The sequence below is a fragment of the Gopherus evgoodei genome, chromosome 18, assembly GCF_007399415.2.
Source record: "Gopherus evgoodei ecotype Sinaloan lineage chromosome 18, rGopEvg1_v1.p, whole genome shotgun sequence".
NCBI classification, from domain to species: domain Eukaryota; kingdom Metazoa; phylum Chordata; order Testudines; family Testudinidae; genus Gopherus; species Gopherus evgoodei.
Genome location: NC_044339.1, coordinates 12,439,796 through 12,458,096, shown reverse-complemented (window position 1 = coordinate 12,458,096; position 18,301 = coordinate 12,439,796). Strand labels below are relative to the sequence as shown.

Below are 18,301 nucleotides of genomic sequence, written 5' to 3'. Positions count from 1 at the left end.
ACAGAAGTTTTATTAGATGACCGGAACACAGTCCAAAACAGAGCTTGTAGTTATACCAAACAGGACCCCTCAGTCAGGTCCATCTTGGGGGGGCAGGAAGGCCAGACCCTGATTCTGGGCCTCCCTCTATTTCCCCAGCCAGCTCTGAAGTGAGACCCCCTCCAGCCATCTCACCCAGCCTCACACCCCAGCTCCTCCTCCTGCATTTGTCCAGTTTCCCAGGCAGAAGGTGTCACCTGGCCCCAACCCCCCCGGGCTCAGGTTACGTGCTCAGGTATCCTCCCTCAAGAGAAGTCACATCCTGATATCCCACCATCATCCAGCACCAATGCAGACAGTACCAGTAAAACTCCCACACAACATTCCCAGGTCAATACTCCCCACTCCCTACTCAGTCACAGTCTTAAATGGGCTTTTGTTCTGATCCCTATCTTGTGGGCGGGGAGCTATGGGAACCAGTCATGAGGGGCTTTAACAAGGATTTAAGGGAAGAGAAGAAAGGAGGCGCAGAGAGGAAGCAACAAATGGGGCCAGGATCATGCTGACTATGGAATTAGAGCTGGAAGTGGCTTCACCCTAGTCCATGCAGCTTTCCTTTGGGGTCCTCCGCAAGGGCAATGTGCCAGCTGTCACTTTCACGGGGTCCCTGAATGCCACCTGGCCGCCCGGGTCCAGGTAAGTAAGTTGAGTTTGATTTCAGCAGCATGCCTTCTGGTCGCCCTCAGTGAGGGTGGAAACCAGCTTTGTAGAAAGAGAGTGTGGGCTGGATGACTGAACGCTCAAACCCCTGTGCACGTCAGGCCTGTCTCCCCTTAGCCACAGTGTGACAGCTTGGGGTTATGAAGAGCCCCTTCTAGCAGAGCACACGAGTCCGGGGAGGAAGCTGCTGGAGCTGGTACGTTAACCCTCTACTGCAGCCTCCCCTTTTCACCTGTGTTAGTGAGGCTGGACAATGCAGGTGCTTTTCTTGGTGCTTGCTACAGTATTTAGCACCTGTGGTGAGTTTCTTCGGTTTGCTTTTTAGATTCTGGCTACTTGTTCAGTGGAAGCCGCCCAGCGTCCCAGGGATCTCAGTCCAAGGAGTCGCCTGCATCAGGTAAGGGCGAGAACATGCAGTGCCAAGGCTCCCAGGAGTTGAAATGACTTGCTAAAACATACGGTAGAAGGTTAACCCTATTTCGTCCTCATCTCTTCCCTCCTGCCCACTTTCCGATGAAAGGTCAGAATAATCGTTAGTAAGATTGCAGTAGCGCTTGGTAGCCTGAACTGAGACTCAGACCCTCATCACACTGTACTTCTACACAGTAAGGCAACCCCTGCCCGGAAAAGCTTACAATTAAGTAGACAAGACCGACCTAGGAAGTGTTACTTCCCCATTCTGTAGATCAGGCCTGGAGCGGTTATGTGGCTTACCCAGTGGGCTAAAGCATCTGCAATAGAATCAAGAACTGAACCCAAATCTCCAGTGTCCAGTGCAGTGCTTTAAACACAAGACCAGCCTTCCTTGGATTTGGACCTGACATTAACATGATGCCTATTGAGTGGGTGAGGGTCAGAGTGACTCCCAAACACTATTATTTTTCAAGATCATACAGCTCCAAAGGTCTCTGCAGTGCAACTCCACTGCTAAAGTCCTTCACCATTTCCCTCGCTCATCAAAGTCGGGATCACGGTTTGCTAGTGTAGTGATGCATCAGTTTCTTCATTGCCCTTTATAAAACCTTATTGCAAATGGCTTCGTAACAAGTATCCCATTGGAATAAAAAACAGGGTGGAAAATCTAGTATTTCAGACACTCTCACCCCTTTTAAAGTCTAAATTTAGTGCCAGAGAGAGCCCTGCAGGCTCCAGGCAGCTGCCTGGGCAGCAGCAGTGCAAGTATGTTGCACTTCAACCCTAATGTGGTGGGCAACACCTCAAAGCTAAGAGGGAAACTTACTTTCCATGCCCGTTCAGTCCTTGGCGTCTTCAGAGACTGGCCAGTTGCAATGGCTTTGGTTGCCCACTGGGGTGTGGTCTGAGACTTCTGCTTTTGCTTGAGATGTTACACGCACAACTGGACCTTGAATTGGCTTAGTCCCTCAGTGGCAATATAGCATGCTGCCATATAAGAGATAAGGTTCTCCATTTCTTGGGCCAAAAGGGACGGGGAATGCTGCAGAAGTAGCATCATCCACCCTTGAGGCAGAGGAGAACAGGAAGAGGGCGCATGTGTGGGCTGGAGTGCTTTATCCCTGCAACAAGTGTGTGCAGTTGTGGTTAACTGGCTTTGGAGAGAGGTGAATGTTCTGTAGGGCCACTGGGGATGAGTCAGGCATGGGAAGAGGAGGAAGAACTGAAGAGTAAAGGGTAAAAGCTACTGTGGCTATCCAGGCTTCACTTTCTTTTGTTAGCTGCAAAAATATTGGAAAACATTTAAAAGTTGAGATCACTCTGAATAATGTCAAGCTTTCCATCTGCAGCCCTTTTTCTCTTTTATTTATTTTTTCCTGTCCAAGGAACTGATTATCAAACTCCTTTGTTGCCACATCATACCGGTAACCTGTCTGTTGAACTTCTGACCCCAGATAGAACTTCTGTCCCTGTCTGGATCCCTTGCCTCTGCATCCAGTTTGTACTGCCCATGTTTTAACTATCAAAATGCAGCTGCAGTCTGGGTTAATTCCTTGCCCACCCACCACTTTCCTGGTGTACTCTTCAAACAAATTATCTCGAAGTGCCTGCCAGAGTCACTCATTTAAAAATAAGCTGCATGCAAAATGTGAGCCCCGTGACCAGACCCAAAGGGGGTGTCAGGCCATTAAAAACTTGCCTTTTCTCCCCTGTTCTAAGTGTTCTTCTCCCCTCCCATCCAAAGTTATCCCATTGTGATGCACCAGCATGAACTATGATGTGACATCACGGTTACAGTACCAGAAATCCCAGCTGAGTCTACTCCATTGAGTTCCATGATAGATGCTGGGGTGATGGTGCAGTAGAAGTAGCTGATCTATGGCTTGGGGAACCTTAAAGGATGGAAAGGGTAAGAGTCTAGTAGTGTTTGTGCTGAATTGCCCCTATTAACCTGGTCGGTGGTGGGGGCAGACACAATGCTGGAGGAATCTCATGGTTTTTTGTATGTATTCTCCAAAGCATCTGGAAATGGGGGGAGGAAAACCTGGAAAGTTCCCTGGAGTGGAGCAGGTAATCCACCCTGCTGTAGGTCTGGTTGGTTGAAGCCTGCTAGCAGCCTGCTTCAGGATCTATTAAGAATGGGGGTATTGGAGTGTGTTGAACCAGGGCTGCATGAGGTGAGAAGTTCAGTGAAAGAAGAGTTGACCTTCTAACCTGTTCTATTAGGCAATGGTAAATTTAAACTATTTCCATTTAAATGGAGCGAAGTCTTGTGCTTTTTCTAACTACAGAAGTTGCACAGCTCTAACGCATCATTTTATAAATCAACTTAGTTAAATTGCTGCAACACTTGTGTACAGACAGAGCCTTAATGGAGTTAACTGAGGACTACTATGATATGCCTTGTTAACCCAAGTTCCTTTGCAAAAATAGTTTTTGGCTCTGAACCTAGGGAACTGCAGAGAATTACTTTTGAATTCCCCTCGCCCTGAACTTCAGATATGTGTACTCAGAGTAAAGAATGGTGGTATAGGAAGTGCTCCTGTCACTCATAGCATGGCAAGGACTTTTTGAAATGAATAGGGGCACATACACACCCTCCTCTCGCAGACCAGCTGGAGAACACACCTACCACATTTCCCAACCTAAATCCTCTTTCTCTGCCCCGGCGCGTCTCCATTTCAGAGTACTACTCTCTGCTGTCTGGAAGCTGCGCCCCATCCCCAATCCCATCTCCAGCACCTTCGGTGACTGGGTCCATCACCTCCAGCTCAGGCTCCTTGCGTTACCGCCGGCCTCTCATCAGTCCTGCACGCCTGAACCTGAAAGGACAGAAGCTGCTGCTTTTTCCATCCCAGAGTGACGCCCTGCACACATCGATCAGCTTGGATGAGCCCACTCACCCTGACAGCAACGTCTTCGCTGCTGAGCTGACCCCGTTCCCGAGAAAGAACCTCAACGAGCGGGGAATGCATGGTACGTTCCTGACTTCTTCCCCAGAGTCCAGTCCAGTCACAGTCGGTCAGCTTGCAAGCTAAGCAGTTGGCAAAGGGAGGGGAGCTCATCAAGGAAAACTCAAGTGGTGCTGATGGTTTTTAGTAGTTGAGAGTCCATATTGGATCCTTTTTGTCATTAGGGGGCCACTGTACTGCTCGAGGCCCTGTCCTTCAAATTAGAGGTGAAACCAAGATCCTCTCCACTTGTTGTTTAAGATCCGATCATTATTTTTTATTATTTGGATTATCATAATAATAATTAATTGGGGAGATACCCATCTCCTAGAACTAGAAGAGACCTTGGAAGGTCATTGAGTCCAGCCCCCTGCCTTCACTAGTAGGACCAAGTACTGATTTTTGCCCCAGATCCCTAAGTGGCCCCCTCAAGGATTGAACTCACAGCCCTGGGTTTAGCAGGCCAGTGCTCAAACCACTGAGCTTTCTTCCCTCATAGCTGCTTTCATATGATTACGGGTGTTCGCCCAATTGTCCTGATCACATTCTAGCTTGGATAACTACGTTCTGACTTGCGAAATTCATCCAGCCATTGCAGTTATGCTAGGATTGTTTGTTTCACACTGATGATTTATGCCAAAGAGCTCCTGGATTTGGCTTTTGTCTTCGCTTCCAGTCCTAACCTGTTAGGCAGCGTTGCTCTGCAATGTTTCACCATCCACTTCTGGTGACAGGCTTATAATTTCCATTGCATCTATTTTTTTTCTGATGGTGCCTCTTCCTCTCTTCTCACAGACAAGAGGTCAGTCATGGAAAGAGGGAGTATTTGCAGTAATAATTCCATCAAAAAAGAGGATAATTCGTCACATTCATCCACCTGTGTGGTAGACACGACCACCAAAGGAGAAGACCTAGCAGGCTGGAGAGGTGGGTGGCAGTGTGTGTGTGTGTGTGTGTGTGTGTGTGTGAAAGAGAGAGAGAATGAACTGTTGGCAATAATCAAACAAAAATAATTGGCAGAGACGGGAGAAGGCTGCAGATCTCCTCTGTGCCTTCATTACAAGGGTCTCCTTATTCCTCAGACCATCTGAGAAACACTGAGAACTACAGTGTTCTCCTGGGTCAGGAAACAGTGGGTGAGATTCAAAAGGAATGAGAGAGAATTGAATGGAGAAATACATCAGAGTCTTTCCTGCCTGAATTGTGGCTGGAAACATGGTTCATCAACTTCTGAGCCGAAAGAAAATGTTGGGCATGGGAAGGGAGACTTCTGTGTTCGTTATTTCATCAAGTTGCTTAACGGCTTTTTCTAGCATCTTTTTTTTTTTTCCCTTCCCCTCCCCACCCCTGCAAAGGTCATGTTGGTAACTCGGTTATCCGAGGTCTCCTTGCCATGAGCCTGACAGCCAATGCGATCTTCACATCAGCCTACCTCTACCAGAGCCTGCGCTGACCTGCATTGCCCCGGCTCTCTGTGGCACCACCTACTTCCCAAGAGACTCTGACACAAGAAGAATTCAACCACAGCTTTGGTGACTTATGGCTGTGCCACAGGTGCATGCTGCTTATGAACCACTGCCTGCCAGGCTGCAGTGACACAGAACCAGACAGCTGCTGCTGCCACCTTCTGAGCAGAACGTATCGAAGGGCTGTTGTGATGCTGGAGGTGGCCAGCGGGATTCTTTGCAATACTCAGCTCAAGGTCAGCTAATGTCCCTTGCACCTTCTTTCTAAAGAATCAGTCTGTGGCATGAACTGGAGAAGATGTAAATGACCTGGTTGGCTTTGTCTCATCCCATCTTCCCCACCTATTAACCAATCTCAGATGGACGGTGGTGATGGAATAAGAAGAAATTGAACAAATAAGTTGGAGACAAGACAAGTTGGGACCTAGGCTTTGATTATTGAAATGGTTTCCCAGCCTGGTTTCCTCATTGGCATCTATTCTCCCTCCCTCTCACTCTCCCTGGTTCGTTCTATATGAATGGTTTTATGTCCTCCTTAAGGTTTCCAGAACCCATGGCGGGAACCTAAGCTGCTCTGTGATTCTCTTGCATGGTGGGTGAGGTGTGTGTGTGGGGGGGGGGGTGTACATCCATCCAATATGCTGTCTGAGGTCTCTCTAGCCAGTAGCCTTCCTGCAATTCTGGCTCGTGGTAACAGTTCGTGTCCATTGCTCAGACCAGTACAGCTGCTGTAGAGCTGGGCACGTCTGCATCAGAAAAGCAGACCACGTTTTTTGCCTTGCCGGGAGGTGCCAATACTACTGTCATAAGATGTGCCCTGATGCACTTGCATCATGCCTCAGGGGCTCCAGGCTGCAGTTCTGACTGGTGTGTTTGCTGACATCAGGAGCTGCACAGCTTGTTCGTACTGTAAACCACATAAACCTGCTGTTTTGGAAACTGTGTGAAGAGCGCTTCTAACGGGGAGGAGTCTGATAACATGCCCAACTCTAGAGGCCTGGCTCCTCGTGGTTGGCTGAGGCCTGTATCATTCACTATTTAAGGTATTGCCTTCTTGGCTAAACTGCAAGTCTCTCTCAGCTAGAGATGCACCAGACCAGCTAAGCATCCAGGATGTCCTTTAAAATCCATGGTGGTAGCCCAAGACTTTCAAAAATAGTTTCTAATTTTGAGAGTCTCAGTTTCTTGGGTGTCCAACTTGAAATGCCTTAAAGGAGCCAGGTAATTTTTTTTTCCAGAGGGTGAGTGTTTAGCATCCTTGGAAATCAGGTCCCTTTAAGGTGTCAAGTTGGGCACCCAAAATCACTAAGCATGTCTGAAAATTTTGGCCCTAGTGTCTAAATTCCTATATCCCAACCACGTGGCACAAAGGAGACCTAGCTAACACTAAGGATGAGGCCTCTGAAGCATGACAGAACTCTGCCCAGAACTTTCCTGTTGTCCTGGTCTTGAATCCTCTTACCTCTCCCCATCTTCTGTTCTGGAACTACTGAATTGCGTTTGCCATGTTTCTTCCCCACTGTATGCCCTGCTACTGTTTACTTTAGGCATTCCTCCACCTCCTCCACACCCAACCACCATGGTAGTCTGCTGGCAATAAGAGACTTCCCCATTAATCTGAAAATCTCATCTCATCGTGGGGATCAGGTGCTTTAAGAAACTGCTTTTCCTTCATGTTGCTTATTGAGTCATCATGCCCTCTCCTAGACAAACAGTGATAACCTAACACTCTAATCAATGTGCTGCCCATCCAGGTGGGTGGCCTTTAGTGCTGGTGACTCGAGCTGTAGAAAATCAAGTCTTGCTCCCCCTGTGTGTCTGGCAAGTATCCTTGCATTCTCTTCGCAACCCTTGTCCAGCCCCTATTGATCAGCAAAGCCCTCTCTCTCATTACATGGAGGAGACTGACTGGCTGCCACAGGCTTTTATCAAGAGATTGTGGAAGCAGGATCTCCAACTCTGCAGCTTTGTCTGGACCTTCCTTTGGTGTTCTGACCCGGCTGTCTACCAGGCAACTCCTTCACAACAGCCTAGATTGAGACTAGCAGCTGCATCAGAAATAGTGGGTCATGCAGGATGCTGATCAGAACTCTTTGTAACTTGGATTAATGGTTTCCCATGCTGGGCTAGTCCACAACCTCACTGTGAGATTTGTTTCCCTTTGACCTTTCTTTGGGTTGTATTTAGTGTTCATACAGGCAAAAAACTGGTAGTGCCCCTGCGCTGGTGAGCATTCCACAAGCTTCTCCATACCATTGTGACACTGTAACTCACTCCTGACCCACAACAACATGTGGTATCCTGGTCATGGCCCCTTGTCCTGACTTTCGGCATGCCCACATGCTCCTAAGCAGAGACTGCATCCCGTAGACTACGGTGGCCTTGGGTGTCTTATGATAGATGTGCACTGTGACTTTGCTTATTCCATGAAATTCGTTTCACTTCTCACCTCCCAGTCTGTGCTGCATTTACCCAACGCCACATCTAGCACACGGCCCCACGTCACATGGCTTTTATTTGTCCCCACCAAACTCCAGTACTGGATTTGCCCCTTTCTAGCATTTCTTCTTTGTTCCCAGCACCCACGACTCTGTACGCTCCCAGCCCCTCCTTTCTCCCTTTTGCACATTTCTTGTTTCAGAAACTCCTTAATTCCATTTCTGAATCTGCTGCTGGTTGGACTCCTGGCCAAGCATTAGGTGACCCTGTCTGAAGCTGTTTAAAAGACTTCTTGGATGTTATCACTTAAGAGGAACATCACAAGCCCTTTAAATCTGGTGCTAGAACAAGGCAGGAGCGGTGCTATTGCTGATGCAAAGCCTTCACTCTTGTTGGGGTGTGTGCATGTGTGTGTACATGTGTATAGAAATGTTTGAAGAGTTTCTTCATTTTGAAAGATCCGAGCCCATGTTTGTCACTATATTGTCAGCCTTAATCCAGCTACCGGACACTGTGTCCATCTTGCTGCTGCTGCTGTTTCTATATAACAGGTTTGGAGGAATCAAAAATCTGGTTCCCCGATAAAAATCTTTGTGCATGAATTGCTGGTGGCATGGGTCTTCGTACAATATTGTTCAGGGATGGAATTTTATTATTCTAATTGTTTTTGCTGTAGAAGCCTTTGAGGGGTGGGGGTGGGGATGGATGTAAACTTTCTGTACATTAAACAAGATTTGAGCTTTATTTAAATAAGGTCAAGGTTGACTTAGAGGTGGGACGTAAATGAACTCTTACCAAAAGGAACCTCAGCCTTGCTGCTGAATGATCACCCTCTCATCCCCCATTCTCCCTTAAAGATGCCCACATCCTTCCTCTCAGTGCCCAGATTTATTATCCATGTCCCAAGATCTTAGAGAGTCTTCCCATGATTCTGTCAGCTCTGAATTAAGAGTATCTTGGATTCCTAATGCTACTTTTTCCAGAGCATGGCTGTATCAGCGGGTGTGATGTATATTGTTAAGGGAGTGGAGAGAGTTTGAAGGACAAGTTGTCATATCCTATAATAGCCCAGACCTAGACGTAAGCATTCCTGGCACGTAAGCAGGCTGAACTCGCTGCAGTTCAGCCCGCTTACTCGGTGGCAAATTTTGGCCTGTGAATGTCCAAATCCCACTCTCTATTCCTGGGTGACAGTAACATTGTGAAACATTGCCGAACTAATTGGGGGTCTCTAAAGGGATGCAGCTGGGAGCCTGTGCTGCCTCTGGATACTGCTATATTTCCCAGCCACCCTTCCTGGAAACATCTTAGTCTTAACTTCTATCCCAGATGTCTGTAAGAATGTCAGAAAGCACCTATTTGGTCAGTGCAAGGAAGCTGTTTCCATAAAAGCTGCCTCCAGAAGTGACTATCAAATCCTCTGTGTCCTTCGATGAGTGGGGAGGGGTTTGAGGTACCTGCTGGTAGAAGTGGGTAGTTGGGGTGGGGGGAGAGGAGGGAATGATGAAGAGGAGTCTTAAACCTTATCTCCTACTAAAGAAATGTTGTATGTTATCTGTATGCTTGTTTTGGGCTCTTATGCTGTACAGTTTAGTTACACTGTGCTCCAGTTACGGGGAACTCTGTCCCGAGGAGGTTTTTAGTTCATGCTCTGTGTTTAAAGAGGATTATTTTTCTTTAAAAAACAAAAGGAAAAAAAAACCAAAAAAAGTTAAAATTCTAAATCTCACTTAAATGTGTCTCATTTGTGTGTGTGTGTGTTTGTACACACGTGGGGCAGGGGAGACCGCAGGTGTATGCGCATGTGCACCTTGTAATCAAGCTGTGATGTCAAATCTACACAGAGTTAGCAGACAACTCACGGCAATGCCAGTTGCCCCTATGCAGTTGCCCACCAATGAGATGCAACCCTGACCTGGAGGGAATTGCCTTTAAGGTGAGTGGGAAACTCGATCATCTTGGCCATTTAATTCTTTCTCCTCCATTGAGACTACCAATCAGGGTGCCGGTTGTGAATCAGGATTTTGCGATGTCTACAGGTATCCATTAGAAATTAACTTGGGACCCACCAACAGGTACCATGTCAGCCACTGACCTGCCACCTAGCTGGTGGTAACTTTCATTTCTAGTTTGCTATTACATCATTAGTCAGAGAGAGAGGGGGTCTGTTCCCCATTATCAGTCCTTTAATCGTCTAGACTCCTCTCTGCAGGACGTATGAGTTATATTCATTAGCACAGGAGATGTGTTAGATAAGATGTGCTAGAAAAATTAGGCACTTCCCCTTTCACTGCTTTCTTATTGATGATGCGGGTCTGTCGAAGCATTTTTCAAATTCTCCTTTACCGTTTGGGATTCCTGCTGCCTACCCATGGGAAATGGACCAGAATGTCTTTTTAATGGCGAGAGTTTGTTCCTGCTAGTTGTGTATGGTCCCCTATTTATTCTCCATTATCAGTCTGGCCACCCAGTGGTACGTAACTTGTCTATGAACCCAGTGCTAGTCTCACACTCCAGCTAGCTAGCTGGGATGCACTATGCCTGTTGGGTTTCTCTGTGCCAAATACAATGCAACTTAAGCATAGAAAAATGAGACTGGGGGATAGATACTGACCTACCTGCCTAGCATGGTGGGGTCTCAGCATTGATGGGAGCCTTCGGACTCTATTGCAAATAGTTATAAATACTGGCATGATGGGAAACTGCTTTATAATCCTACTATCCAATGTGTTGATTTCATAGATGTATTGGTTTTTTAAATGTCTTTGGTGCCTGATTTTCATTTAGAGGAGGTAAGTAAAAATGTGGTTATTTGTGATACCTGTCTTGGCAGCAGCATCACATGGTAATACCCCAGAGCTGCATCTGTGTGTAAGATCAGGCCACTGCTCCCTGTGCAGGCTGGGGCTCGGGAAGGACAACTTTCAGCTGGCTGGGTGGGATACAAAATGCACGGCTTATGAGCACCCTCCCTTAACTCCATTTCAAAGCAATAGCATGGAGGATGGGACATCATGACAACCCAGAATGGAATTGCTACAATTCCAACATGGACTGAGCCAATATCTTTGCATTACTACTTGGGAGTCCTGAGCCTTGTTGTCATGGGACCTGGCAAGATAAGGAGAGGCCCATGATTCAAGGCAAGGAAGAGACCAAGGTTAGAGAGCAGAGAGGGGGACAATTGAGAGAGATCATCTTTAGAAGCCTGAGCTGCTCCAGCTGAAAGGAAAACCATTTCCTATAGCTAACTTAATGTTCTTAATTGTTAGCCACATTCAGTTGCGTCTTTTGGTAGACTTTGTCATTTAATCTCCGCCGAGGCAGGGACTCGTACTATTTGTAGGTAAAGCACCTGGCACCATCGGGCCTGATCTCAGCTGGGACCTCTAGGCTATACTGTAATACAAACAGTAATTTGCCATTATGTCTTCCAGTGTTTCATAGGGAAAGGTGTGTATGTCAGTAAGAGTGAAGATGCCTAGATCCTGATCCTGCAATCAACATATGCAAGTAGTGCTATTTACTTCCATGGCACAACTTTGCATGAGTCGGGATTAGTCATGTGAGTGCATAAGGGCCACTAGACTGAGCCCCCCCGAACTCACGTGCAAGCTCTTCAGTATCAAGATGGTCCAATTATGACAACAACATTGTGATTTATGTTCTCCTTTGGCAGGGTTTTGCTTATACTTGTCAGGTAAACTTATGTTTTCATTGCTTTTAATTTTGTAGCGGAAGTTAAAATATTGAAAGTTCGGGTGAATTAAGCAGAGCTGCTTGTTTGAATGTAGACTTTAAAGACTATCACTTCCCCCCCCCCTTTTATTGCTAGTGTTTTCTTTGTTAACGTGTCCTGAAGGTTGCCAATGTCTCTTCTTTCTGAAGTTTCTCTGGGGGAAAAAAATCTATTTATTGTTATGGAACAGGGGATGCTAATTTATAGACACTTTTTCTTCCAGTGTGGGAGACTTCTTTGTTCTTCAATTTCTTTATTCGGTATGTTTTTTCCCTTCCATTTCATGCTGGAATCTACTGGATAGTTTTCATTCCTTCTTATCTCAAGGCTCAGTGTTTTGAATTTTATAATAATCCTAAAACAATCAAAGTTAAACGGAAAAGACCTGTTTATGTCCTTAGTAATCCTCCCTGTATGTGGAGCATTGTTCCTATAATACTGCCATATCACTTTAATCTAAGGATCTAAAAATGCTTCACAATCCGTTAGGTAATCGTATGGAAAGGGAGATACAGAGCGGGTAAGAGTCTTTTACCCAGTGAGGTAGTGGCAGAATTGAGAATTGGAGTTAGAAAGTTTTCCTAATATCCAACTAAATCTCCCTTGCTGCAGAATAAGCCCATTATGTCTTGTCCTGCAGGACCACTTGATCCCCCTGTCCCCTTTATAACAGCCCTTAACGTATTTGAAGACTGTTATCAGGTTCTCCCTCGGTCTTTGTTTCTGAAGACTAAACATGCAGAGGTTTTTTTTAACCGTTCCTTATAAATCAGGTTTTCTAAACCTTTTATCATTTTTATTGTTCTCCTCTGGATTCTCTCCAACTTGTCCACATCTTTCCTAAAGTGTGGTGCCCAGAATTGGACAAAGTACTCCAGCTGAGGCCTCACCAGTGCCGAATAGAGCAGAACTACCACCTCCCATGTCTTAAAAACAACACTCCTGTTAATACATCCTAGAATATTTGCCTTTTTCGCAACTGCATCACGTTGTTGACTCTCGTTCAATTTGTGATACGCTATAATCTCCAGATACTTATTTCCCCTCTTTGTAGCTGTGCATTTGATTTTTTTTTCTTCCTGTCAGGTATTATTGGAATTTCATGGGTCTACAGTTCAGAGCAGTGGTAGTAATGTATTCTCCTCGCAGTGTGCAAGTACTTAAACACCATGTAACTCGATTCCTGCAGAGGAGACTCACCTCCATAATCCGTACATACTTGCTTACAAACCAGCCTCAAAAGAAACTGTTTCAAAGGAGAGCTATCATTTGGTGGTGGGGATATTTCATCCTGAATATCTTTGTGCTATTTCTGCTCTCATTACTTTATGGGCATTTTTAAGTCCAAGGAGTGAAAGATGAGAGATTTAGTAATCAATTAAACATAGCATGACAGCTTTGTATGATCCACTAGCATCAAGCTACTGCTGCTTTTGGATCTAAATACAACCAAACGACACTCAAATATGTTTCTCTTTCCTCATTTTTTACAAATTGTTTCTGCAGAACAGAGCCTCTGTTGCCCAGACAAACAAGCACCAATAACTTGAATGGCAGAAGTAGGTAAGGTTTTGACTTGTACTTAAGACAGCTTTGGTGAGGTTAGGGGAGTGGCTAGAAGCAGCTGCAGAGGCTCTTTAAGGATCTAACAGGAACTGCTGTGTAACCAGAATCAAGATTGATCAACACTATCCCTCTCTCATTCACTTATATTTTAGTGGTTGGTGAACTGTTGTGCTTATGAATGTGACAGAATGTGATAAGAGACAGGTATAGTGTGGAAAGGAGCTGCCGTAGCACTGTACTATTCTGCCACTATGCCGCCTTCAGCTATGAGATCATCCAACAGACCTTGTCCTCTACCTGATATAAGGGGAGGCTGCTGGGGTTACTAAACTGGGGCTGTTGTAGGGTGGATAAAGAGTGCTAGATGGAGCCTGGTTCATTACTTTGACTTGTGGCCCAACTCGGATCACTTTCTTTGGAGCGTTTCAAAACCAATGTGTTGATTCCTTAGAGATTGGTAACTTTCTCAATATGCTGACAGTAAGTAAACACTTAAAATTTAGTCACATCCCAATTTTCCTTACTAGCCTCTACCTCACACACCCTGCAAAACATATCTAGTATAATTGCTAATTTAATTTTCACATTTAAATTAATAGATGTATAAATCCACTAGTAAATAACTTTATATTCACATAGTATCAGTGACCCATACTTTGTCATTCAAATATTGTTTACAGGTTTGCTGTGGTGGAAGTCTATGACTTTTGCTACTGATTTCAGTGGGAGGAGGTTCACCTGTCAACATTAAATTACTTTAAATTATTTAATATCTTTTCATAAGTATAACAGTTGTTGGCACTAATTTTAAACTTTCCTGTGGTAGATCTTAAACCAGGGGTGGGCAACCTTTCTGAAGTGGTGTGCCAAGTCTTCATTTATTCACTCTAAGGTTTCGTGTGCCAGTAATACATTTTAACGTTTTTAGAAGGTCTCTTTCTATGTCTGTAATATATAACTAAACTATTATTGTATATAAAGTAAATAAGGTTTTTAAAATGGTTTAAGAAACTTCATTTAAAATTAAATTAAAATGCAGAGCCCCCGGGACGGGTGGCCAGGACCAGGGCAGTGTGAGTGCCACTGAAAATCAGCTCGCGTGCTGCAGGTTATCTGCCCCTGCCTTAAACCATCTTGCACTCTCTTCTTGATCTTAGTTATCTGTGCTTAAGGCACTTCCCATCAATTAATTAACTCCTTCTTAACTACTTATCAACTGCACTTTCTTTTTGTGGCTGAATTTATAGTCCTATCCAACAAAGAGGCAAGTAGGTTCTGCTCTGTGTATTCTTTTAAATTTACCAGCGGGCCCTTTCAGTGAGGCCCTCGGCCCACAACTTTCTGTATTAGAACAAAATCCCCCAGGAACAGCCTGTGTGTCCTGGAACAGGATTGAAATACCCCCCAGCATTATCCTAGCTCAAGGCCCTTTATGCCTGTAGGAAGGGGCTATGCTGCCAGTAGGGCTAGATACTGTTTGGTTCACTTGTTCTAGTGGCAACAGCACCCTAGAAGAGTCTGCCCTCAGGGTACTGCTGGGCCTGTGCAATCTCCCAGCATGCTCTGCAGCTGGTAGCTGAGGTACTGCCTAGGGTGATTGTACCTCCTGGGTCTTACAGGTGCCCTGACTTAGGGTGATTACAGGCTGAGCCTGAGTGTGATCCAGCCCTGCTGGGGGGGAGGCTTGAACTAGTTCCCTTACACACAGTTCAGGTGCTTAGTGCGGACAAGGCCTCAGCTCAGTCTACTGGAGCCCCAACAACCTCAGGGCCTGGGCCTAGTGAAAGAGGGGATGTGTCAGAGCAGGGGGTGCTCCCCTGACCCCCCCCCCTTCTCACTGCAGGGCAGGAAAACTTTGGCCCCTGACCCACCTCTCTCTCCTGCAGGCAGATGGCTGAGCCTGTGTTTGGTAAGTTTGGGTGAGGAGGGAGGGGACTAGTTTTCCTTTCACCCCCTCTTGCCCTCTGAGCGGGGGGGGGGGGGGATTTGCAGGTGCCACCAGCAACCTCTTGACCTGCCGCTGTATTTGGGTTTTTTTTAATGAAAGCAAAGACCTGACCTGGCCCTGACCCTAAACAACCGCGGGGAGCGCTGGCAGCTGGGGGAGAGCCCCGGGAAGGACACAAGTGCAGGCAGGGAGCAGGGCGCAGACAGGCGCCTGGCAGGGGGAGCGCCGGACCCCCAGTGCCTGGCAGGGGGAGCCGGAACCAGCACCAGCCGCGACCCGCGCAGCCGGGCCCCCCTTCCTCCTCCGAGGGGCGCGGAGAGCCGGTCCCATGGACGGCGCAGCGGCCGGAGCGCCGGGTCCCCCGCCGGGAGACGGGCAGGGCGCGGGGGAGGCCGCCCCCCAGAAGCCCCCTTACTCCTACGTGGCGCTGATCGCCATGGCCATCCGGGCGAGCCCGGAGCAGCGGCTGCCGCTGAGCGGCATCTACCGGTACATCGTGGGGCGCTTCCCCTACTACCGGCTGGGCCAGAAGGGCTGGCAGAACAGCATCCGCCACAACCTCAGCCTCAACGCCTGCTTCCTCAAGGTGCCCCGGGAGCGCGGCGCCGAGCGCAAGGGCAGCTACTGGACCCTGGACCCGGCCTTCCACGACATGTTCCAGCCGGGCAACTACCGGCGCCGCCGGCGGGTCAAGAGACCCCCGCGGGCCCCCCTGGGCGGGCCCGGCCCGGAGCCGCCCTACTACCTGCCCCACCAGAGCCCCCCGGCCGCCTACCTGGTGGGCAGCGCCTGGGCACCCCCGGGGCAAGCCCCGCCGAGCTGCCCCCAGTGCACGGTGCAGCTGAGCGGCTACGGCCCCTACCCGCGGCTGCTGCTGCCCGGAGGGGGGGCGTATCAGCAGCTCAGCCCTGCGACGGGGGGGGCCCGGCTGTGCCTACCAGCCGCCCCCGGAGCTGCCCTTCATGCGTTACTGGGGGGAGCAGGAGAGACCCTACGGCGCCTTGCCCGCCGGCATAGACCTGCGGTTCCTTGGCAGTCGGACAGGAGAGGGCAGTGGGGCTCCCCTCCTCCCTGCTCCTACTCTGAGCGTTGGGGGGAGCCCAGGCTGCGTTTGGCTTGATAACGGGGAGCCCTCCCTTGTTAGCGCAATAACTGAAGAGGTGTCGCAGGCAGGCGAGATGTGACGCGCGCTCCCATCGTTGAGAGGTTTCGGGGGAGCCTCGCTGGAGGAAGGGGGTGCGAATTCGCTTGAAAGGGGAACAGCGATTCTGAAAAGAGGAGCCACAGCGGAATGGACTTTGGAAGCGAGCCTGTACTTCCCCTGCTTCGAAAAGGGGGAGGAACTGGGATAGTACCACATTATCAATGTAAACACAAATCTTAAAACTTCGAAGTTCAAACGGATACAGCGAGGGGTGAGTTTCACTCGAAATATCAGAGGCTCCGGAGATTCACCCTGCAGCTCTAACTCTCCAAACTGATTCTTCTCCGGGCAGAGGGTCCTCGAGGACATTATTTGTTCTGCAAAACTAGACCCCAATATTATAGAAATTCCCTGTCTGCAAAGTATTTGAAATAACTGTTTAATTTGGGGTCAAAACTTTCTTGTTCCAAGGAAAGAATGAAGCGTTTCAGACGTTCCCTGTTACATAGTTATTGTAGAAGCTGTAATGTGTTTATTTGAGTTAGAATAGTGTTAACGTTTTCAGAGACGTTTATTTGCGAAAGCCGCTTTAAAATATGCAGTTACTGAAGAAACATCAAGGACAATAGATTTGAAAACGGTTGGTTGGTACATCTGTTAGGAATTAAAAAGCCGTCTCTATTCCTTTGGATGATTGAAGTGTTTTAAAGTATCCTTGTCTTGTTCATTCTTTCCGGTGGCTCCTGAGAAACGTGAATTCTCCACTGCATAACTGTTGTTTCTTTTACTGTGTTAAATTCTCTGGTACTAGTGAAACTGAAAATGCCTGACCTTGGGCTGTTAAGTGTAAGTAAGAGAAGTTGATCTGCTGATATTCCGTTTTTAAGTCAAGTCTGAGAAATTGTTTTGGGAACTGAAAGCAATGTGCCATCATTTTAAAAAGTGAAATGTACTTACTTTCTGGAAAAGACTTTTTGCAAATGTCCTTCAAAACTTGATTTCTGAACTTTTTTGTAAGCACTATGTAAAGGAATAACTTTATTTTTTTAAAAAGATGTTAAATACCAAAGACTTTTGGGGTAGATGTTGTTGTGATCCTTATGTTGTTATATTTAAAGAGAAACTATTTTGGTTGAAGTGAAGTCAGATGACATTTTATATACTGTTCCTTGTTAGTATAATTATTGTGAACAGGGTAATATAATGGCAATGCAACAGTCCTTTTGTCATTTAAATTTCAGGGGTGGCTTCAGCTCTTTTCCTGCCCAGAAAAGATTCTAAACACAAATAGTATTTCTAATCGAAATCACAGATTGGTTTGTTATAGAAACGAATGGTTGAGATACTATCAGTGTGCATTCCAGCATTTTCTGGTGTGTTACATTTTGAGACTTGTTTAAATAAATATTTGTTACTTTATAAAACGTATGGCTTTATTTAAACTAGTTTTTATTACTATTGAGTTCCCATCTACCTGGATTTAAAAGAATGTGTAACCCAAACTAGACCAGAGTTCTAATATTTAATCTTGAAAGTAGTTTTTGTTCTTCAAAGTAACTTCCATAATACAACACAAACAAAATATTAGCAACCTTAGTAGATTTTAGTTATGGGACTTTGGTGAAGCAAGTGTGTATATAAGAAATATCCTGACATAAGTAATTTTCCACTGTTGCTTTAATGTGAATCCTAATATATTGTTCAACAAACCACCTGCTGATGATAGTTGAACTTTGGGTATTAAATGCAGAAAAAAAGCTACACATAGAAATAGTTTTGGAATTTTACAGTTGATAAGTTCCATGGAAGAGGTTTTTCCCTCATTGTAGTTAATCCACTTTTCTGAGATGTGGTAGCTAGGTTGATAAAAGAATGAATTGACCTAGCTGCATTTACACATGGGGGGGGGGCTTCTAGGTCGACCTAACTACAGTA

At 46.5% G+C, this 18,301-nt stretch overlaps 2 protein-coding genes across 6 annotated transcripts in view; both read left to right on the top strand.

The window, feature by feature from the left end:
- TMEM201 (transmembrane protein 201) overlaps positions 1-14,170 on the top strand; it is a 54,830-nt gene extending 40,660 nt beyond the window's left edge. For 2 of the 5 annotated variants that reach the window (XM_030537912.1, XM_030537916.1), the window contains exons 8-11: positions 1,025-1,096; positions 3,799-4,089; positions 4,860-4,991; positions 9,814-12,444. In XM_030537912.1, the coding sequence (XP_030393772.1) occupies positions 1,025-1,096; positions 3,799-4,089; positions 4,860-4,991; positions 9,814-10,019 (701 nt within the window). In that variant the 3' untranslated portion in view covers positions 10,020-12,444. Of the gene's footprint in view, positions 1-1,024; positions 1,097-3,798; positions 4,090-4,859; positions 4,992-5,419; positions 12,445-12,794 lie in introns of those variants that run through there. The other 3 variants (XR_003997141.1, XM_030537914.1, XM_030537915.1) reach the window with 3 other exon arrangements.
- Positions 14,171-15,550: 1,380 nt separating this feature from the next.
- LOC115637061 (forkhead box protein L2-like) lies at positions 15,551-17,782 on the top strand. Its single transcript, XM_030537899.1, is given in 2 exon segments — positions 15,551-16,147; positions 16,149-17,782. Coding segments are annotated over 2 exon segments (855 nt in total). The 3' UTR covers positions 16,407-17,782.
- Positions 17,783-18,301: the final 519 nt, after the last annotated feature.